Source organism: Sminthopsis crassicaudata, chromosome 2, assembly GCF_048593235.1.
Source record: "Sminthopsis crassicaudata isolate SCR6 chromosome 2, ASM4859323v1, whole genome shotgun sequence".
Taxonomy (NCBI): Eukaryota; Metazoa; Chordata; class Mammalia; order Dasyuromorphia; family Dasyuridae; genus Sminthopsis; species Sminthopsis crassicaudata.
Window position 1 is genome coordinate 512,880,622 of NC_133618.1, and position 23,521 is coordinate 512,904,142.

A 23,521-nucleotide genomic window follows, 5' to 3' on the forward strand; every position below is an offset into this window, starting at 1 on the left:
GAGAGATATCTCATTTCCTTCTCCAGTTTATTTTACAGATGAAGAAATAGGTAAACAGGCTCACACAGCTACTATGAAGCTGAGATCAGATTTGAACTCAGGAAGATAAGTCTTCTTGACTCCAGGCATTCTATCCATTTCAACACCTATCTATCCTAAAGCCTTAAATGACAAACTGAAAAGTTTGTATTTTAGGCCAGAGACAATAGGGAGTTGGTGAAAGTTGCTGAGCAATGAAATAATGTGGGTCAAATCTGTGTTTTAGATTATATTTACTGCTGTCTAAAACATAGACTGGAGAAGGGGGAGAGTATAGGCAGAGAGTCCAGGAGGTACTGGACAATAGTCCGGTGAAGAAATGATGAGGGTCTGAATTAGAGTGGTATCCATGTGAGTAGAGAAAAGAAAGCTTTGGAAGAAAATATTAGAGCAAGAAAATTAGGTAATTTCAGAGAAAATTGAAAACCTTTGAGGTGTGAGAAGATGATAAAGAAATGACTATCAGGTGCTTTCAGAAACTCTGTATGTAGACTCAAGGAACTCACTGATACCATCTGAAGAGAGAGATTTCTGTTCTTCCTACTTTTGTCTTGTGAAGAAGTATTTGGTAGAATCACAGTAGATCACACACGTCTGGCATCTCCTAATTAAAGCTTTTAATCTCAGTTTCTCTCCACTGCTCCAGCAGAGCATGATCTGAAAGGGTCACCTGGAAACTTTGATGATGTAGAAGTAAGAAGGGCTATTTCTTAGGAAACATTGGGGAGAGGAAAAGAAGTGGAGGGGGGAGAACTTTCATTTTTTTTAAGGAAAATACTTTTTGTGATGACTTAAAATAATGTATTTGGTAATTTGATGGAAAAGCTCATCATTAGAATGATAGTCAGTCTTACTGTGAAACTCAGTAAATCTTTTATCCTTGGTTAAGAAATCAGGTTATTAATTCCTGTTTCATACACCACAGTTAACTTTCAGGCAATCTATATAATCGTCTATGGTTTTACCAGATTGCATATGGTATAGCTACAATTTTCTTTTTGGTAATTAGAACAAGTCAAAAACCCATGTTTTTCTAGGGGAAATCCAGTCTTGAACATTTAAAACTTAAAACCCAAAATATTATTCACAATACTGGAAGATTGTTTTTGACCAGTGCTTGGGTGTTGCCTTTGTTTTTTTGTTTTGGTTTGGTTTTGCCCCCTACAATTATCTACAAATGTGAAGAAAAGAGTATTAGAGTAGAATGACTGCTTCGACATTTTCATCTTATGTGACAAGTTTACTTTGGATTATCTCAAGCTTTAGGCAGAAATCAAGGGAGATAAAAGATATCTAGAAAGCATGTGTTCTCAAAACTGGTTTTAGTTGTTGGCTGTGGAGGTTTTCTTTGTTGGTTTTTTTTTTTCTGTCTTCTGATAGCAAAGGCATTTTCAGGAAAATGAGAATTGCATACTGTGTGCATCAGGAATGTTCTCTGTTTCTAGGGAGAAGGTACAATCTCACTGGAAGGGGAGAAAATCTCACTTGGAAAGGTTGAGTTGGTTTTTGCTAAGCAGGATATTATTGTGGAACTACAATTTGGAACTTATCAATTGCATTTTGGGCAGGGAACAAAGTTAACTGTGAAATCAAGTAAGTGAATCTTGGTTATATTTTGTTTTAATGAACAGTAATGCATGCAAAGCACAGGGAGATAGACATAATACACACAAATAAACCCAAAAGGAATAGTACAGAACATTTGAATGAGCCCACTCTTGTAACTAAAGACAACTTCAAAATAATATGGAAAGAAAAGCAAAATCCAAATGGGAAAAAATGGGATGTGAGAAACTTTTCCAAGTTCAGATTTCATATCTGTTTCAACCAAAATCATATCCTAGAGAGATATTTTCCCCTCTATTAGAAACTAGAAGAGCAAAGATTGTGAATTTAGATGATTGAAATCTCTTAACAGGAAGGGGTAATGTGATGTTCTTACCAGAAGGCATCTTTCAGAGAAACTAAACAAAGCAGTTTTAGGTGTTAGAGGGTATTTTCCCTCTCTCTGGGTAAATCATCAGAGAAGAAAGTATTTCTCTCCCTAGATTATAAATGGGGAAAATGTATGCCAGAAACATGCCCTTGATTATGTGGTAAATCAGTGGCAGGGCAGAGCTGTGGGGCCAGGAAACTAAAGGATGCCCAGGCTTTTTTTCCCATAGTAGGATCCAAAATCATCAGTGTTCTTCAGGGAACAATGTCTGGATGCAAACTTAGCATAAGCAAGGAAAATGTCACGTTTCTGCATGCTGTTGTAAGCATTTCAAGGTAAGAAGTGCATTCACAGCATGCAAAGAAGTTTATAAAAAAGAGTGATTTCAAATTAATAGTCACAGGGACAAAATATATGTAACTTATTTGGAAGTGATCTATTTCAAGCTTATTTTTCCAGGGGATATTTCTAGCAGTCTAAGCAGGATTTATGTTTCCCATGGGTTAAAAACAGATGATGAGAAAAAGCAAATACCTTCTTTCAGGACCTGAAAGTTGAAAGAAGTCATCTTTTAAAAAAATATGATTGGGGGCACTTGGATGAAGCTCTCTGGCTAGAAATCTGCAAGCACTTCCTAAAAGGAAGGACATATCAAACTTTGGGGATACTTTGCCACTAAAGAGTTGTGAAATCTCTTCTAGCCAAGGAAGAAAATATGCTATGAGTCAAATCCTTCCATAATCATTAGAGGTTAGTTATACAACTGGTCTTTTTCCATCTTGGCTTCTAAATGTTTCCACAATCATTGTGTCTTGTACTTCTTAGCAAAATATCAGCCAGTTCTAATAAGCAAGATGAGATGATGTATACATTTTTTAAGATCTGTGTTGTTTTAAAATTTTAATTGGGGTCCCTCAGGCTGTTTTCATAGAGGACTTTGTCATTGTGTAAAAAAGAAAACAAAGTTATCTCTGGAACCCTTTTGAGGGTCAGACTCTGTAAGTATGAGACATTGCAAAACACCAAATTCCAACTCGAGATTTTATTACAGAACCAAAGAAATCTTTCAAATTTGACTTCTACAGAAAAAAAATTAGTAATGCCACTAAAATTTTCATCAGATTAAGAAGTAGCAGGAATGACCCTGGTATTTTTTTAAGACTTAATTCTACCTGACAATTGCTTTTGCTTAACAATTTTGAAATGGAATTTGAATTTGAGAATTGGGTTTTGTCTTTCTTGAGTTCTTTGAAAGGTCTGATTCCTGATATTCAAGAAGAAAGTTACAAAATGGAAGCATTATCTTATGATTAATCATTGTTTTATCCTAAAACTCTTTGATTAGGAGACTACTTAAACATATTGTGGGACTCTAGGATGTTTTATAAGCTCAGAATAAAAAGTTCTTAAGTTCTGAAGACATAGACTAGAGGTAACTATCAATACCACATTTTTGTAAAGCTACTACTGACTGTGAGGACTGGTGTTTCTGACAAGCTCATTTTTGGAAGTGGGACATCTCTAACTGTCCTACCAAGTAAGTCTAAAAGGAATTTAAAATCTTTATATTTTTTCTTACTATAAATAACAACTCTTCCTAAATTTGTTTTCTTTAGCTTAATATTTGATTCCCTAAGAGTCCCCCATTCATTTATTTCAAGAAGACATTTATTCAGCAACAACCATGTAAAGTCCCATAAAAAATGGAAAATGAAGGCAACCAGACATTACCTCTCATAAACTAATTGAGTGCTCTATCATCTGAGCTAATTCCTCAGAGCTATATTTCACAAATTATGGTGATGGGGTTGTTTCTTTGGCCTTTTAAATACTAATTGATGGGAGTCCTGATCCAATTCATCTCACAAAATCAGAGGATTTAGAGATGGATGAGACCCTAGAGAACTTTAGTTATTATACAGATGAGTAATTTGAATGTCTCCCCAAATGTCAAAGGGGTTGCAAGATTTTTGAGGTCATGTCATAGAATTATAGATGCTGGAATTTTAGAGACTGGCTAGTTCACTTCTTCTAAGTTCTAGGTAAGTGACTTGGCCGAAGATGCCTTGCTCATAAGTATAAGATGTAGGGTCCTCTTAATACAAAGATAGTGTTCTCTCCACTGGACCACACTCCTCAGTCTTTATCTCAGGCCTCTTTCCCTTTACTACTGTTTCACTGTTTCACAGTGAGAGATTTGTAAATGGTCATCAGAACACAGGTACTAGGTGGATTTTTGGACTCACATTTACACATAGAGCTCCTTAAAAGAGTTTTTGGAGTTTATCAGTGTGTGAATGCAGTACTCAGTGACAAACTCATGAACATAGAGTTCTTTCAATGTTTTTACTCCAAGAGACACTAAATGAGATCTCCTATCGCTTCATCCTGATTTTCCACCTTTCCTTCTGTAAATCTGTAGATCCTTTGAATTGCCTAATAACTTTAAGCAAAAGAAATAATATGAGAGCTCTTTGGAGAAGCTCTTCAAAATTCCTGCGGCTCTCATGAGTTGTCCAAAAATTAAATTAGGAATTCTGGCATCAGCCAAAAAATGTAGAACTGTTTTATGGGTCACTTGACCAGCCACAACTCCATTATCAGATCTGGGCTAGAATAGGATATGACTTCCATAGCAATTGGTTGCATTTCTTTGTTTTGGTCTTCTTTTGTTCTTCTCAGTCAGTTTTAAAAACCTAAAATCAATGAGATAAGATGATGCCTCCATTGAATCCTAGTCACCCAAGGCCATTTAGCATAAAACTACACAAGTGAAAGTAGCAATAATAGTAGTGCTAATAAGCCTTTAAGATTAACAATGGTTTAAAGGTTTTAAATCAAGATTTGCAAATATTATATCATTTAATCCTCACAATAAACTAGTTTATTAACTCTATTTTACAAATGGGGAAACAGGTCCAGAGAGGCTAAATGACTTGCACAGAGTCACATAGTAAAGATCCAAGGGAGAAATTTAATTCAAACCTTTCCTCTTTCCAGGTCCCCTACTTTTTGGGAGAACCTCCAAATCACTTTCAAATGGACTCTCTGTGAGATAGATAGGATATTCTTTTTCTCCATTTTGCAATGGAGTAAACTGAGGCTTAGAAATATTAAGCAATAAACCCATAAATGAATGATTCTTAATGGGACCTTCATTCTGGTGTTCTTTTTGACATACCTGAATGCCCCTAGAGATGAAGAGTAAGAATGAAATGAAAACCCAACCTGAAGTTTTTGTTATTGAGTTTATCATAGTGTATTACTGGAACTGGCAATAGACTATACTTTGGGGCCGGAACCAAACTCAGAGTAAATCCTGGTAGGTAATAAGAATAATCATTTAATTCAGTAAGATTTATTAAACGCCTACTGTGTGTAAGTCATTTAATGATAGTGTGTATTCTTTTTTTAAATAGCAAATATGCAGCTAAGTAGGAAAACCTAATAGAATACAGAGTTTTCTTCTCCTTTCTATCCTTCCTTTGGAAAGTGATTTTAGAATAACTATTAGACTGAGAATTCCTATCAGGTTTCACTTCCACCTGTGAATACAATCCTTCACTCTCTCTATAGAATTCTTGGGTCTTGGTAATTATATGTGTATCCTCTGGGTTGATTTATCATCAGGACACTAACTCTGGGCAATAGAATTTCTCTCACAAACTCAGTGTACGTACAGAGAACCCTGATATACACTATGTCTCTTAATTAGAGAATGGAAAACTATAACAATCCTGGGACCCTTTCGGGCCATGAAATGGATGAATGGGAGAGAACTGGGTGATTTAGAAATTAATATCTTCTAATAGTTGTTTTATGGGAACTCTGAAGGACCTGACTCAATGTAGGAGGTAGCATTACATAGTGAAAAAGGATCAGCAATTGGGAAATCTGGATTCAAGTCTCTGCTCTGTATTTACTAGCTGCTAATGATAAGTAGGTTGTACAGTGGATGAGAATTCGAGATTTGGAGTCAGTAAGTTCTGAGTTCAAATCACACCCTAAACATTTAGTGACTGTGTGATGCTGGGCCATTTAACCTCTGTCTCAGTTTCTTTATTTATAAAATGAAGATAATAACAACACCTACTTCACAAGGTTGTTGTGAGGATCATATGACATAAGAAAGTATTTTTTTCAAATCTTAAAGAGCTGTACAACTGTTAACTATAACTATTATTATTACTATCATTAACTATATAATCTTGACCAAATATGCAACTTCAGTTTCCTCATCTGTACAATGAACACATGATATTGCTTCTACTTCATAAATTATGGGGTGATTGTGAGCAAAGAATTTTGCAAACATTAAGTTTAAATAAATTTGAATTGTGATTGTGTTCATAGCTTTTTCTTGAAATAGTGAGGGCAATCATTTATTTTTACTTTTTACATTTTACCAGGGAGTAAAAAAAAAAAAAAAAAAAGAAAAAAAAAGGCTCTCAGAATCACTAAGAACAGGACTAGCTTATCCTGGCCATCACTCTCAACCTTTACCCCCACCAAAAACAAAAACAAACAAAAAAAACTTTAACACATTACCTTATTCAAGAAATATGAAACATGTACATGCATAGATGGCTGTTTTGCACCAATAGCAAAAACATCTATTATATGCTCCAGAAAAAGTGGGGACAATAGGGGGGAAAAACAGCACATTTGCAGTAAAAGGACCTAGATTCAAATCTTAGCCCTACTACTTAGCTGGGTGACCTTAAGCAAGTGATTTCATCTCTCAAATTCTATTCTTTCACCTAAAAATGAAGGGCCTAGAATAAGGTTCCTTCCATCTCTACACTCTCTATTCTGATATCATATAACAGCACCTCCCATCCAGTATTCCCAAGGGAAATAGTGTTTCTATTTCTGTGTCAAATTAAATTAGTCCTACTCTAAGCCTTGGTGTAGCTATTTATCCTTAGCAATTGGATTCTAGACCTGCTTCAGAGACCTTTGTGTCTCTGGGGAGCCTCGTTTGGATTCCTTGTCAGTTTTGCTCCACTGGCTACCAGGTGACCACTTAACTCCATAAATGAGAGAGCCCTGTCCCCTCGAGGCAGAGCAGGATGGGAAGGATCATTTTTCAAGATGCTTGACAGGTCTCCCTGCTCCCTAGAGTGGTAGTGACTCTGCAGAGCTTCCTGGGGAAGCCAGGACAGTTTTTGCTATGAGACGTACTACTGTGACCAGAACTACAATATGCTATTCTTTGGAGCAGGAACAAGATTGGTAGTAAAAGCAAGTAAGTATGGCCCCTGAAATGCTCAAGGTCAGAAAATATCAGAAACTAGACTGAATTAGAGGGAGGAAAGGATGCTGGGGCTCCTGGGCTTTTTCTTAATTAAATGAGAGTGTATTTCTTGGAAAGTAGTAGGGTTTTTTTTTAATCTCCTGGACTCTCCCTGAACCACACAATACCTGAAAACCAAGGAGCCTATTTGGACCTCACTCAAAAGCAGAGTCCTTTGGGGTCAGGCACTAGCTCGGACTCAAGGAACGCATTAAGCTAATGGTAGATAACTTTATAAAAAACTATTTCCATTAAATATGGTATCTTAGAAGTCAAAGGTCCTGATACTAAACAATCAATCTAGATAAGATAAAGTTTTTCATTCTTTAAAGAAAATAGTTGTTAATGATGATTTTACAGTAGACTCTCCATTCCAGTTAGAGTGACATGGAAAGTAAAGGTGGACAGCTAAGTAGAACCCCTAAATAACCATTCATAAAGCAACTAGGGCATAACTGATCCTTAGGAAAGCCAGGAAACCCAATGACTTGACACCTCCTGCCTGATGGGTGCGGCCCTTGCTATCAGATAAGCAGAGTTCAGACTTGGGTTGTTCTAATAAAACTTTATTCACTGAGAGTGGCCTTCACAATTTAGGGAATTAGTACAAGTTAGCCCATTTCTTTATCAAAATAAAGATACTAGCTTAAAAATAAGAAAAAGATAGTCCTTTACAAGAATAAATAAATAAATCTAGAAATACATATATATTTTTAAAAAGACACTAACTGTTGGGTTATCATCTTAAAGAATAGTCATGAAGAAGATGCTCTAGATGGAGAGCCTAGAACCATAGAATCAAATCCCACTTCTAAGACTTATTAGCAGAGTCCTTAACTTCTCTGAACCTCAATTTTTTCCTCTATAAACTGGAATCAATATTTGTTCTGTCCGTATCACAGGACTGTTGTAAGAAAAGAACTTTGTATAAACTTAAAGTACCATATAAATGTAAGCCATTGATTTTTAATAATCTCTGTGCTTTTCTTCTTCTGCTCCTTTGTAGAGTTCAGTATCCATAAGTGTAGGACAGTGTATGTAAGTTCTACTGTGGATTTTTTTTTAATTCTAGACTTGCTTCAAAGACCTTTGTGTCTCTGGGAAGTGATAGGTCCCATGGAAGGACAGGGGAATATGAATAATCAATAAAAATCTATTATTATATTCATAATAAAGACTCTTTCTGATCCTCATTTTCTTCATCTGCAAAATGAAGAGTCTGAACCAGGTGATCTCCAAGGTCCTTGGCAGATTTAAATTACTGGATCCCTAAATGAGTTAATATTATAAAGAGGAGTCAGAGGAGCAATGTGTCAAGACTTCCACTAGAGGGGATGTACCTACTCTCTCTTTCTATAACTCAACCCAGCTGATATTGTAAGGACCTGTATGGCTGTGTGAATTATGGAGGAAACGAAAAGCTCATTTTTGGACCTGGCACCAAACTATCTATAATGCCAAGTAAGTGTGGGGGATCTATAGAATGTTTATAGCTAGTTATAATAGAAATAATCAAGTTTCTCTAGCCCTAAATAGTAGAAAAATTATCAAACCACTTCTGTTACATAGTCCTGACCTTAGCATGCCCCTTTACTAGTCATTAGGAGGTCATTGGGATTTATAAGGCAAAATAAGGGCCCTTCCCCTTCAGTGACTTCTTGTGAATGATTCCCCCACCTCACCTAGGTAAATAAGGGATTTCCTCAACAATCATTATGAAGAAGGGATATGGAAACCCTGGAGAATTCCTTTTACCCCCCAGAAACACTTGGATTTTTTATCACTATTGTTCTATAAGATCTGTGTAGAATGTCTCTCTCATATGAGATGTTAATGCTTTTTCCCACTTCAAATTGTTTTGTATATGCTTATTTCTTTATGTATTGTATCCCTTTCTATTAAATATAAACTATTTGAAGGCAGGGATTGATTTTTGCTTTTGTTTCCATGTCTCCCATGTTTAATAAAGTCTCTTGCCCATAGTAGAATGTAATAAGTGTTTAATTTGGAAACAAAGGAAAATATTAGCACCAGGTTAGCTGTTGATCATATACCTGGCTTCCTCATAAGAGAAATAATTAATAGGTATGGAATAACTGGGAGGTATTATTCAGACTCTGGGGGGAGCTTTTTGTTAAAAGGGGTCACACTGTGGGGAGAGAAGAGCCTCAAATACCCTTACCTTTGGCAAAGGCACTTCTCTGACTATCATACCCAGTGAGTACTCTTGTTTACTTAATTATCCTTTCTGGAAAGAAATCCAATGGGATCTGTTGAAACACAGATGAAGTTTAATTGCTTCGTTTATCAGGTAGTTGTTCACTCTTTCAGACGTGTGAACAAGATATGAAATTATGGCTCCTTGGTGGCTGAGCTGGGTGATCAGGTCTAGGGCATTCTAATAAACTGTACTAATATTTGAGAGGCAACATCACATAGCAAAAAGAGAGTCAGACTCAAAATCAAGAAGCCTTAGATTTAGTATCAAGCCTTTGATTTTGAAGCCTTATTGTCTAACTACCATGGGCAAGTCATTTAACCTTATAAATGGATGGAAAGATAGGGCATTTATTAACTGCTTACTATGTGCCAGGCAATACTCTCAAACCATTAGCTATAGCTAATCATAAATTATCAATAGAAAGCTTTCCTGCCCTGAGTTTTCTTTTTAATGTAATTGTATAATTTATTGTTCAGTATAAGATACACATTATAGTTTAAGGAAAGAAAAGCTTTATGAAACGTATACAGTAAACCAATGGAAAGAGAGTGAGAAAAACCTAAAGTGCTCCCAGAGAAGCATGACTTATAAGGAAATGTCTTTTAAAAAAGAATAAATATGGTTCATTTGGGCTTCTTTGGAATCGTGGATATTTGGTTTTGTTTTAGATCCAGAAGAAAACTGAGATTATCTAGTAAAGGCAATTCACTTTACAGATAAGAAAACTTAATCTCAGAGAGAAGAACTATCTTCTAGAAGGTCACATAGCCAGTTAATGATAGTCAGGATTAAAATCCAAATTTCCTAACTCCTAGCACAGTTCCCTTTCAAAAGTATGTAACAGATTTGAAAAGTTAAAAATATGCTAAGAGGCAAAGTTGGGTCAGCTAGGAAGCATATGGATATATGGCTCTGAAATCAGGATGATCTGAGTTCAAATTCAGCCTCAGCCACACTTAAAAGTTGTGTGATTCTGGACAAGTTACCACAATTTCCTTGCCAAAAAAGAGGGGGTCAAAGTTAATTATCAATTATATTCCCCATATAGAAATTCCCTCCCAGAGACAGTGCTTTATGTAATGGGTCCAAAAACTGTGTGACTTTGGAGGAAATAAGCTCTCTTTTGGTGGTGGAACAAAGCTCATTGTAATACCAAGTAAGTTTGATTCTCATAGAAAGATAAACTCCCTAATATTTGACTGGAAGAAAAGACAATTTTTCCCCATATAGGTTCCAGTCCTTAAACTAAGTTAGCCAATCCTATGGGAAGAAGAAAAGTAAGCTAGAGTTGTGAAGGCTAAAGTATATCTTTGTTCTGTCTAAGAGCAAGAATAATAAATTTGTTAAAAATGGAAAATGTTTTAAGGTATGAGCCAGTCAAGAAGGGAGACACTGAAAGTGGAGAATGTCATGACTCTTTCTGCATTAGTCAAGATCAGAATATTTATTTTTGTATGAACTAGAGGGAATATGATACATTCTTCATCAGCATATCATTAGCAAGAAAATAGCAGATGTCTCACAGTTTAGCTGTATTCTTCCAATAATCAGAGAATCAGAACTGGAAGGGATCAAGTTTTAAACAATGTTGGAATGTTCCCCAAATAGTTCCCCAAATGAGTTGGACCTCATCTAGCCTCTACTTGAATCTGAAAATATATGGAGAACTCGCCATCTTACTTTCTACTTTTGGGTAGTCTGAACTACCAAAAACTATCTTAATCAAGTTAAAATCTACTCATTGATCTTAGTTCTGCCCTTTGGAATCATGACAAACAACCTGCTGTGGTGCGGTAGAAAGACTATAACACTAATATCAGGATCTAGGTTCAGGTCTTCTAGTTCTTGCCTAGTGTGGCCCTAGGTATGACTTTTTTCTTCCCTGGGCCTCAGTCTCCACATCTGTAAATTGAAGGTTTAGACTAGATGGTTTCTGAAGTCTCCTCCAATTCTAGATTCATGATCCTATCAATCTAATCACTATCCCAGATTACAGCCTTTCAAACACAGTCCTGGAAGTCAGCTATCCCACCTTATGACAGGAATTGGGTCTCCTTTTTGCCATATCCCCTGTGCTTGTAATGTGGCTATGTGGTAATATGGCTTTTTTTTCTCAACAAATATTTTGGGACTTTTACATCCATATGAATAGTGTTTCCTTCAAAAATTCTCCCTTTTCATGTTGCAGTTGTTCAAAACCGCTTTGGAAAGTTTCTCTGGAAATTACCTTTAGAATCTGCCACATGGTCATTAAAATAGTCTAAAGATAGTGGCAAATCATGATCTTTAAAATGGATTTGATTTTTCAGAAATAAAAAAGTTAATAAGAGCTAAGACTAGTAAATAAGTTAAATTATCAAATTCTCAACAGTCATTTTTGGTTAAAAAAAGAGAGTTATATAAAATAATAAGACTTGCTTTCTTCTGTGGTTCCTAAGCTAGTTGAGAAAGCAAAAAGCAAAAAGGGATTACTTTCAGATAATATTTTTTGAGAGAATGTGTTCTTGTTGTGGTATTCAGTTATTTTTTTTTTCAATTCTGTCTGATTCTGTGACTCCATTTAGGGTTTTCTTGACCAAGATATTGGAGTGGTTTGCTATTTCCTTCTGCAGTTCATTCTATAGATGAGAAAACTGAGGTAAACAGAGTTAAGTGACTTGCCCAGGTTCACATAGCTAGAAAGTGTCTGAGAGCAGATTTGAACTCAGGAAACTGAGTCTTCTTGACTTCAGGTCCACCTGGTATGTAGTTTGCAAAGTTCTATCAAATGTGCAATTAACCTACATCATGGTTACTTGTCTTTCTATACACCAAAATTTTAAGAAAAACAACATCTACCCAAAAAAAAGTATTATGGAATTTGAACAATATTAATAATTTAGTTCATCAGACATTTACTGAGTATATAATATAGATAAATGAATATTATAGAGGCTGAATAGCAATTGGACAGAGAAAATTGAGCAGAAGCCCAATTACTATCTGACCATAACTAGTCAGGTAGTCAATAATCACATATTAAGTGCCAACTATCGTACTAGGTATAGTGCTAAGTGATGGTGATACAAAGAAAGGAAAAAGACAGTCTCTGTCCTCACAATCTGATGGGGAAACAACATGTAAACTGCTAGGTACAGGCAGGATAAACTGGAAATAATTGGGGGAAGGCATTAAAACTAAGGCTAATCAGGAAAGCTTTTCTGTAAAAAGTGGGATTTTCTCTTGAAAGGTAGTATTTTTAGCCACAGAACTGCTCCAAGGAGTTCTAACACAAACCTGAGTTGGTTTGTGTTAAGAAATATAACACTGTGACTAGCACTGGGAACTACAAGTACACTTTTGGGTCGGGCACCCGAGTGACAGTGCTAACATGTGAGTATTAAAAAAAAAAAAAAAAAAAGCAGACTTCATTTTAAAAGGTAATGAATCCTGCTTGAGAGGTGAGAGGGAGTCACGAAGGGCAGTCATATTGTGAAATATTAAAGCTGAAATGACTGCTCTTTGAACTAACTAGAAGAAAGCTTGTAAATGTTACATACTGTGATGGGGACCACTCACAGTGCTGGAGTACACTCCGCTGGTCATTAGAGCTGTGCTAACTCTTTAAGGAAAAAAAATACTAGTTAATGATCTTGAGGGTTCCTTTGAATATGGCTGAAATATTCTATTCTCTTTTTCTCTTTTTTCCCCTCTTATTTCATTTCTACAGAATGTCCCAAAACTCTTAGTTCAGTCTTAAGCTTTTAAAGCTTATATGTAGTCTTGTTCTCTCCATCTCTCTCTTGTTCTAATACTAACCTTCCCTTCCAAAAAATCCTTATCTTTTGAAAATTTCCCTTAGCCTGGCATTCGAGAGCCTTCTTTTGTGAAATTTCCACTACTCCCCTACACAAATGCAGTCATCTACTCATAGTGTCCTAAACATACCCTACACATTTCTCTCTCATACTACTACTCGTGCTTTTCTCCTCTCTTGAAATATCCTTTCTGGGGTCATCTAAATCCTAGTGTCTTTTAAAGATTCAGCTCAAACCCATTTCCTCCTTAAAGTCTTCCCAAACCTCATCAGCCTTCAGTAATCATTCACTTCCCTGAACTATATTGCAGTAGACAGTATAGCTTAGCGTGGATAGTGTAGACTAGAAGGGAGGAGAGATCAAGGATGTCAATCTTGCCTTGGATAACCAGATAATCACTGGTCCAGCAAATCTCTTAACTTCCCAGAGCCTCAGTTCTCACAATCTATCAGCTAATCACTGATCTAGCAAATCCCTTAACTTCCCAGAGCCTCAGTCCCTACAATATATAAGACAGGGATTCTATTCATCTCATATAGTTACTAAAAGGAACTCACTTCATAAACCTTAAAGTGCTATATAAATATGAGTTATTATTTTCTCCTCGTTTGGCTCTTAACCACTGCTCCCTTATATTGCAATTTACCTTTTAAAATATATCCTGCTTCTTCAATTGAATTTTGAGCCCCCAAAGAGCTGATATCAAGTCAGATCAAGGCAATAAGCATTGATTAGATGCCTATTATGTGCCAGGAATCGGGCTAAAGACTGAGGATATAAAGAAAGCCAAAAACAGTCCCTACTTTCAAGAAACTCACTGTATCTAATATGTCCTCTAGAATACGGGAGAGACCTTGAAAACTATATAAAAATCTTTTATACAGGATAATTTGGAGATAATCTCAGAAGGAAGGCATTAGCATTAACTGAGAAAATCTAAAGCACCCAGCTCAGCACCCCAGACAAATAGGTGCTCTATAGATGTATATCAATTATTACTCTTGGATCCAATTAAAAAAACTAAAAATTTCCTGTTATTACTTGAACCTAAAATGGCTTTTCTCCTGTCTCATTCCCTATATTTATTTTTATGAGTCCATGGCTTAGAGGCCTAATAAGACAGGACCAAAACATTAATTAACTGTTCCTAATAGGCTGTATGTTGCTGCACCTCGTGTTAGGGATTTTGAAATAATGGATCCACTGCTCTCATACCACTGAGACAGGCTTGGCAGATAGTGGTGGACTTAAAAGTCTCAGTACTGGGTTCCATTTATTTATATCACATAGACCCAGTCTAAATGTATCCTTATCTATTTCTATGGGAAATCAATTTGTTGTTTGTTTTTTGTTGCTTCTGTTGTTTTACATGGAGAAGATTAGAATGTATACAATTTAATAAATGCTTATAAAACTAAGAAAGGAAATGGGTGAAGTATAGTTTCTGTAAAGAGGGTAATTGTTGTGGGAATACAGGAAATGGCTATAAAGTATCCTTTGGAAAAGGAACAAAACTGATTGTATATCCAAGTAGGTATTTCTTGGGCTGCCAGATCTCTCTAGATTTCTTTTAGTTTTCCTCCGGGAATATAAAATACTAAAGCTATCTATACTATAGATAGTATATATCTATACTAGCACGGGTACTAGTCCTGAAAGTAGGCAGGAGTTTGGAAAGAGGGAGGAGATGATGTTATAGAATGAGAAATACATAGACATGGGGTTTCTGATTCCAGATTTTCACTTAAGTTGACTCACAAAGTAAAACCCCAAAAATTTATCTCAGAAAAAGGATAAAAGGCTGTAAAAATCACCCCTAGAACCAAAATGGGACCCTGAACAAATCATGTAAACTTTTTCAATTTCAGTTTCCTTATATGGTCTCTAAGTTTCCTTAATATTTATAATTCTATGATCCTAAAAATTCCCATCAACAGTGACCATATTTATGCATAAGGATTTGACAAAGGTCTTAAGCCAAAGTAGTATATGAGCTCTGGGTCAGCCCATTTTCTACAATTATCTCTTTATCTAGGAACAAAAAATAGTGACATGCTTTTAAACATTCAGTTAGCTGGACAGCAGTTAGCTGGACTTGAGCCCCAACCATTGGGTCTGCAAGAGCCCCAATGAGGAGTGTGCTATGTTGATTTCTCTGATGTTTTAGCCAATGAAGGGGACCCTCCAGTCCCCTCTGGTGTGAACAATCTCACTAGCCATTTCTACATAGACAGATTGACCACTGGTCATTCCACTTTGTCCAGATGTGGCTGTGATTTCCATAATCTCCAAGGGAGTCACAAGGTGGAAGAATAATTGACCAAAACATGAAAGAAGTGCTTTCATAGTTAGTTTCAAGGTCTATATAAAAAGCCACCCTCCTAAGATGACTCTAGGTGATTTTAGAGAGATTTTTCTTTTACCTAGCATAGAAACACCCCTAAAATATCCCCAATGACACCAGGGTTCTGTGCCAGGTTATTACTGTAACGATTGTTTAATATTCTCTGTGAGCGCATAGTATCACTCCTTCCAGAAGATCTTTAGGGGAAACTTTAGCTCAGCCTCTGGGAGGTTTTTACTGAGCTGATGATCACTGTGTGAATAATAATGCGGGCTACGCACTAACATTTGGAGGGGGAACAAGGTTAATGGTCAAAACCCGTGAGTATCTATGCTGAATCTATAATGAAGGCTCTAATTTCAAAAGGAACCTAAAATGCTAAGCTTCAATTTGGTCCTTTAAAAAAAAAATCCTCATTCATATTGATTTTTCATAGCATTTCTAATGATTATATAAAGAAGCATATGTACATGTGAAAATGGGCACAAATGCTGCCTTGTCATGAAGGAGAACACATAATTAGCTGGGGGAAAAAAGAGAATTCTAGTTTGTTTTTTTTTTTTTTTTTACACTTAACCATTTTACTTAGAATTCAGTTTGTCATAAAATGCTAAAATGAGTTGCCAAGATAAGCTTGAATATAGATTTTTGGTTATAGAATTTCCTTTCCCAGCAGTCTTGAAATTAGGGCATGAAGGCTCCTGTCTGAGCCAGTTAAAGGGCAGCAGAAGACCCCTTCATCCTGATGTTGTACATTTACCACAGTCCCAAATAGTCCTTTTGCTGCTACTTTGGCCAGAGTACAAACTGAAAGAGGCACACTGGCAGTATTGAAGGATTGAAAGGGATTTCCTGCTGCATTTTGGCCTAGTAGGTTTCTATAAAGCTTTGTGTAATAGTGTAATGCTGTCAGCAATACTAAATTAATTTGGGGATTGGGATCGAACGTGATAGTCAATCCAAGTAAGTCTGCGCATTAAGTCCTACCAAATATGTCTCTCCCTCTACCCCCATTTGAGAGATCTCTGAATCTGCTTCTTTCCATTGCAGACTCAAAGTCTAAGTTTCCCTATTATCTGCAGGATTTGCTCCAAAATATACATCTGGCCTAGGCTGGGAGGGGGCTTTATGTTGAGAGAATTAGATCTGGGTACTTGGAAATATATGCAGTCCCCCCCCCTCAATATTGTCCCCAGAAGGGGAGAAAGGGGATGTTGTTAATCTGTTCTGTATATTGATTTCTCTCACAGGGTTGGGCAAAGAAACAGACAGGTAGACACAAACCCAAAAAAAAAAGAAAAGGAGAAAAGAAAAAGCTGCAATGCAGCAGTAAAGAGAAAGGAAAGGGAGGTTGAAGTATCCAGCAGGGATTCTGACCTCCGGGAGGCCAGGGACAAGGCTGGGTCGAAGCTAGACTTTGTCTCACTGTAGCTCACCAGAATTTATTGAACCACAGCATTTCCTACCAGATCTGTGCCTGGCGCTCCAAAATGTATACAGCTGGCTCTTCCCAAAGTCAAGCCAAACACTGGCTGAAACCCCCTAAACTCAAGATTGTCCACACAAATGAATTTGCTGAATAATGAAGGACAGGAAAGATTTTTTTGCACTAGCAGAATTGGCGAGAGAGAGGTAACAGCAAAGAAGAGAGATTTTACTGGTTAGAAACATGTCAAACAATAGCACTTAACAGGCTGATCCATTGTAAGGAAACTGGACTCCCTGTTCCTCCCCACAAACCCTTTATCACTTGAGGAGAAAATCCTAATCTGTAATGACTAGCTCTTTGTATCACCATACCTAATGAATTTCTAGATGAGTTTCCCTGAGTCAGTATGATAAGACTCTCCAGGAAGGAGGTCACCCTCTTGTTGTTATAGATTTGAGTCCTGGAAATGTAGAGGAAGGATAATTTAGGACTATTGTCTCTATCCCCAAATAAGAAAGATAGGCATAAATATTGGGCCAATTTTTTTCAAATCATCATCATTATGTTTATTATTTGGATTTATAAATCTGTGTCCTTTATAAATAATTGCCTCAGAGAACATTCAAGATTTCATTGTGACTGTGTTGATTCACAAAGGGCTAAATGAAATAAATGACAATTATCCAGTTAATCTGACACAAAGGTCTACAGGCAGTCCCTAAAACTTGAACCAAAAAGAAATTCCACATTAGGACTTAGATTGGGCACTGGATTAACTGGATAATTGCCTAAATTCCATTTTGCTTAGAGTTATATAGACCTAGTTAAAGAAATACAAAAATGCTACTGTTCTATCTATATCCTTTCTGCAAAGGAAAATTCCTTTATTTTAAACAGTACCTCCCAGAACAAAGGAAAGAGACACAGTAAGTCATTTGACTTATTATTGCAGTGACTATTTTGCATTTATATGACTTCTTTTTTTTTCCTAGGAAGAGATTAAGACATTTTATAAGACATTTTAGCCAAACAGATTGACAACCTAATTAGAAGAGAAAAACAGATTCTGCATATTTTTTTTTCTATCCTCCTGGGTAGAATTTGGTCAGATTACTACATGGCACAGAATGAGACAGAGGCAGGGATCTCTTTGCAATGTATTTGTGAGTTTTCTGGAATGATTCCATGACATCCTAGAATGTAAGAACAGGAAAGAAATTTAGGGCATATCCAGTTCAAACCCTCCATTTACTTGTCCACGGTCACACAGCCACACACTGGAAGATCTAGGACTCTAGCTCTCAAGTGTCTTAATTTCCATGTAAACATTTTTGCTATACTACATTGGCTCTCCTCAATTTGTAAGATATTGTCACAAAGAGTGGAATAAGAAGAATATTATTCTGCCCAATTTTATTTTTCCTGAATTTCATGCAGGAAACATTTCTTTTCTGACAGAATAAAGGTAGCAGCTAAACTCTGGTACTAATACTAGTGCCTAAGGCCTTTTGGTATCTCCTTTTTCCTCTATGTCTTGTTTTTTTATCCACCTCTCCTCTTTCCCTTCATAATTCCTCTCTCTTCCTTTTCTTTCTCCATGTTTCTTCTCTTCTTCCTTTTCTTCTTTCCTATTTCCCCCACATTTCTCTCATGTATAAACCTTAGACCTGTCCAATGGCATTTCTAGAGATTGCTGAGTTTCAGGGAGGGCCTCTGAGGGTAATTGATAGTTTACAGCTACCATAGAGCCCAAGGACTAAAAGGAGCTTTAGTGGATCAAAGAACAAAGCCTGGACAAGGTATTTATATGTTGTAGACAAGATTTTTCTCCACTTGGAGGCCTTCCACGTTTCTCCACATTTGAAGCTTCAAATCTCTGTCATAATCTGCAACTTATTCTAAAATAAATACTTATTGTCATAGAGAACAGAATTCTCTGCCATTTGAAAATATGTATATTTATAAAAAAAAATCTTTAAAGTTGCTTTCATTTTATTCCTTCCCTTACCTTCTGCCTTAAGCAGCTTTCCTACCTCTTTCCTAGTTCCAGCTCTGAGAATATCTTTAAGGAGCATGAAAAGAATTTGGTTAATTCATGGACTCAATCATACTAGTATTATGATGGGGATCAAATCGATAGCTAAGACCCTCCAATTCAGAATGCTTGATTTTTCCCTGTTTGGCTGGGTTGGAATGTTCCCTATACCTGCAAACCCTCTGCTTCCATCTAGGGGAGGAAAATTCAGCATTTACAGAATGCAAAATAGGCATAGTTTTTGTTGTGAAGTCAATCACTGTGTAAATTCTGGTTATAGTAAGCTAGAGTTTGGATCTGGCACTCAATTGATGATTAGACCAAGTAAGTATATCTTCTTATTTCTATATAGATCAAAGACCAATAGGTCCTTTTGTTAGCGAATGACATTGGCTAAATCTGTCTGAGTTAGCTAGTATGTTTCTAACTTACCTAGAAATGAATTTATGCCTGCTCTCTTCATCTCTCCAATTAATCACCAATGAGACTCAATAGTTTTGAGTGTTAAGATTAAGATAATCTAAAAGGTATCTCAATTGACTTTTTTAAAAAGCACACTGCCATCCATAAAAGATAGATGTTTACTTAGTTCTCAGAAGCAATGAAAAATATGATTCAGAAGAAAAAATAGGGAGGACATTCTCAAAAGCAGCCCAGTAAGGTACAGCCATTACACTCTGAAGTCTTGTGCCTAAATTGTTTGGAAGTCAGTGGAATAGTGGAAGGCAGAACAATATGATAGAAATAGTGCTGAATTTGGAGAACCTAGGTTTGAAATCTGGATTGGATAAAATATCCTCTAAGATCCCTTCTAACTCTAATTCCAAGAACATGGCATATAGAAGCAGTAATCTACATGAAGGTCCTAAAAGCATCATTAGTTATATTCTGGGAGAATTCATTATCTTTGGAAAGAAGGAGTCACCTCGCTCACATGATCTTTTTCAATTCTGTCCCCTTTGCATAGGGAAACTAAACATATTCATCTATTAACTTCTTATTTATTTCACTTAGTCTATTCAACAATTAACTTTGTAATTTGATGGAAAACATAAAAGAACTATTTTTCACCACTATTTGAAAAAACCTACATTTATCTTTAGGGACTTTATGCCTTGGATAGCAAATCTCTTATCTTATTAATAACATCCTGCATCTGTGAGGCACTTTTTCTTCCAAGTGGCTTAAAATATATTTGGATAATACCTCTCATGAACAGACCTATGGGCTATATCTTTAGAGCATCCTCTGTTAGGTAAACAGGGCCAGCTCATAAAGATTAAGTCATCTGCAAGCAGAACATCAAGCAGAATGATGCATCAGAAATGGGAAATTGGAGTCACAAAACCTAAGTTCAAATTCTGCTGTTACTACATGTTTAGTCTTGGGCAAATTACTTCATCTCCGGTTCCTCATCTGTAAAAGGAACAGAGTGAACTCTATAGTCCTTTCCAACTCTGAACCTCATGAACCAGTGAAAAAGGTAGGATTTGGGGCAGCTAGATGGCATAGTAGACAGAGCATCACTATGGAATCAGGAGGACCTGAGTTCAAATCCAGCCTCAGACACTTAATACTTCCTAGCTGTATGACCCTGGGCAAGTCACTTAACCCCAATTACCTTGCAAAAATAAAAAATAAAAATTGGGATTTGAAGCTCTCATGCTATGATCCAAAGATTTTTACAGCTAAAATGTTTCACTTTCTTTGGATATCTCTTACCCAGAAAGACAACAGAGCAAAACTGGGTATTTGTGGGGAGGAAGAGAAGAATGCATATAATTGAAACAAAGGCTGATTCATCATAAACAGGTTTAAAATTCTTCCAGAGATTTTCTGCAGCTTGATGGTTGTTTGAAACCTATGGGAAGGTTGGAAGGAAAACTGTAGGTGATTGGAAGGTGAATGCAGCTCAAGTTAAAAGGGATTGAATCACATGAATGAAGAAGTTAGGGTAGGGTTTTTTGGTTTGTTTTTGTTTTTGTAATTGACTGTGTCACTGTGCAAACACTGGATCTAACACAAAGCTAACTTTTGGGACTGGGACCAGATTAAAAGTTTTCCCAGGTAAGAGATAAAAATGAGGAATTTTTAAGAGAGATTTTTATTTAAACAACCAGCATATAAAAGCATTTCCTTTAAAAGAGGACAGAATTGACTCATCCTAAGCTTGAAAAATCCTTTCACCTTTCAAGACCCAGCCTTTCTTGGGATGTCTCTCATAGCTAGAAGCTTTCAATAAACTAAATGTCTTTATCTCTAAATTTAGATCGTAATGCTGCTAAAATCATATCATCAGTGAGAATGGAAGACTAGAGCATATATGTATTTATAATTCTAAACAAATTATATGTTTCTATCTTTCACATTTCCATTTTAAACAACAGGAAAATAAAGTTCAGTTCCCCCAATTTAAAAATTGTTTATGAATTATGCTTCCCCCTATGTGTGGAGAGACCTCTCTTGACTTCTGATGTTTAATCATTGGATTTCCTCATCTGTGCATGGAATCTATTAGAGGCAGGGGAATCAAATGTAATTAAATGAGCAAATAATCTTCAATAGTCAATATTCTGACATTGTTTTATGTGCTTTGCTTCAGGCTCTCTATCTGAGTTTGATCTCTAATGGGCTTCCTAGAAGGACAATAGTGTTTTTTGTTAAGGTTTTCATGGCTGTGGGGATGGCAACTATAAGTGGAACTGGGGAACAGGGACAAGGCTAATTGTAAACCCAGGTAAGTCTCTGGGAAAATGGTCATAAGAGGAAAGAGATTCTGATTAAATAATAGATTAGGTTCCAAGAATATTTTTAAAAATAATTCAAGCATTAGAAGCAAATGGGCTTTCCCCTTTTTTGCAACAGTTTCTGTCCTAGACCACTGGTTGACTCTTGGTTTTTTCAAACTCATTTGCTTGGTCTTTTTGATATAAGTGTGAATTACCTAATACATAAATGGATTAACTCCAATTTTTCTTAAGTAGGCTGGGAAGGAAAGTAGATGGAAGGAAATATTTATTTAATTCCAAATGGTTCATATCATTTCCCAAGGATGACACCAGCCTTTTTTCCCTTTGAGGAGAATTTTAAGGAGAAAGAAATGATACCATTGTAATAGCGTAGATGAAAAGTGCCAAAAAAAACTACCTCTTTTTTTAATCATCCTTGCTGCTAATTTGTCACAGCTAATGGAAGGTCAGAGTTGTCCAATTCAGTGATTCTCAAAATATGGTCCAGAGATTCCCAAGAGTTGTTTTCAGCAGTCCTCAAGGTCAAAATGATTTTCATAATAGTAAGACATTCTAATTTCTAATACAAAAAAATATCAACCTAAAATTTTAAAAAAGTTTGAGGGAGACAAAGCTTTCAATAATTTTTTGTTGGTCTAGTTTATTTGCCATGTATTATAGAGCCCTAAGGCTAACCCTAAAATTTAAAAGTGGCTCCATGGTTGATCTCTTACTCCATGGAGTAAGAGAATGTGATACATAACTGAAGAGCACTGGATAAGTTTGAAAAGATATCCGTTTTTACAGCCCTGATGCCTGCTTTACATCAAGAAAAAATACTACTCCCTAGGGTTATTGTAAAGCCACTTAGGATTGTGCTTCACAAAGTGGTTTCAACAAGCTTGTCTTTGGTATTGGAACTCGGCTTCTTGTCCAGCCAAGTAAGTCTGCTTGGCTCTGTGTGGCACTGAGGGGAGGTAATGATCACTATTTGTTGGAAATGAGATTGACTCTGTTGCCCTCAATCCTCATCTACTGGCAGACTCTGACAGGTTCTCACAGGCTATTGTCATCCTGGCAGTCTCTCTGCAGCAGGGATGAGAAGCAGAAGAATAGAGCTAATTCAGTAAATAACCTTTATGGGGAAAACGATTGAGGAAAAAGTTTTCTTACTTTCTTTAAGTGATATAGATTATCTACATAGGGACCCCAGATCATTGTTCAACTCTCAGCTTCCCTTTGCTCCTATAAAGGTAGCCCTTCAGTGTTGTGGAGTTGTTTGCCTTTGTTCTGGGGAATTAGGTGCTCCTTCAAGCTCGATCATTAGGATAAATGTAGTTCTTTTCCACATTAGCTCATATGTATATAGTGTTTTAATGTTTAGAAAGAACTTTCTTCCCAACAACCCCAAAAAGAAGTTAATATAAGCACTATCTCCATTTTATTGTAAGTATACCAATAATGGATAGAGCAACTGGCCCTGAAATCAGGGGGACCTGAGTTCAAATGTGGTCTCAGACACTTAACACTTACTGGCTGTGTGACTCTAGGCAAGTCACTTAACCCCAATTGCCTCAGCCAAAAAAAAAAGCATACAAATAGTTCAATGAGGGTACCAACTTATGACTTGACTCTTTTCACTCCTCTAGATTCTTTCTTTCAAGATAGTCTGATAGTCTGCTCTTCCAAGTTAAA

The 23,521-nt window shown here is 36.4% G+C and overlaps 1 protein-coding gene across 1 annotated transcript in view; it reads left to right on the forward strand.

Annotated features, from left to right (window-relative positions):
- LOC141557871 (T cell receptor alpha chain MC.7.G5-like) overlaps positions 1-23,521 on the forward strand; it is a 563,004-nt gene that overhangs the window by 492,855 nt on the left and 46,628 nt on the right. Inside the window, exon 3 of the mRNA XM_074294214.1 lies at positions 3,454-3,512. Within this exon, the coding sequence (XP_074150315.1) occupies positions 3,454-3,512 (59 nt within the window). The remainder of the gene's footprint in view (positions 1-3,453; positions 3,513-23,521) is intronic.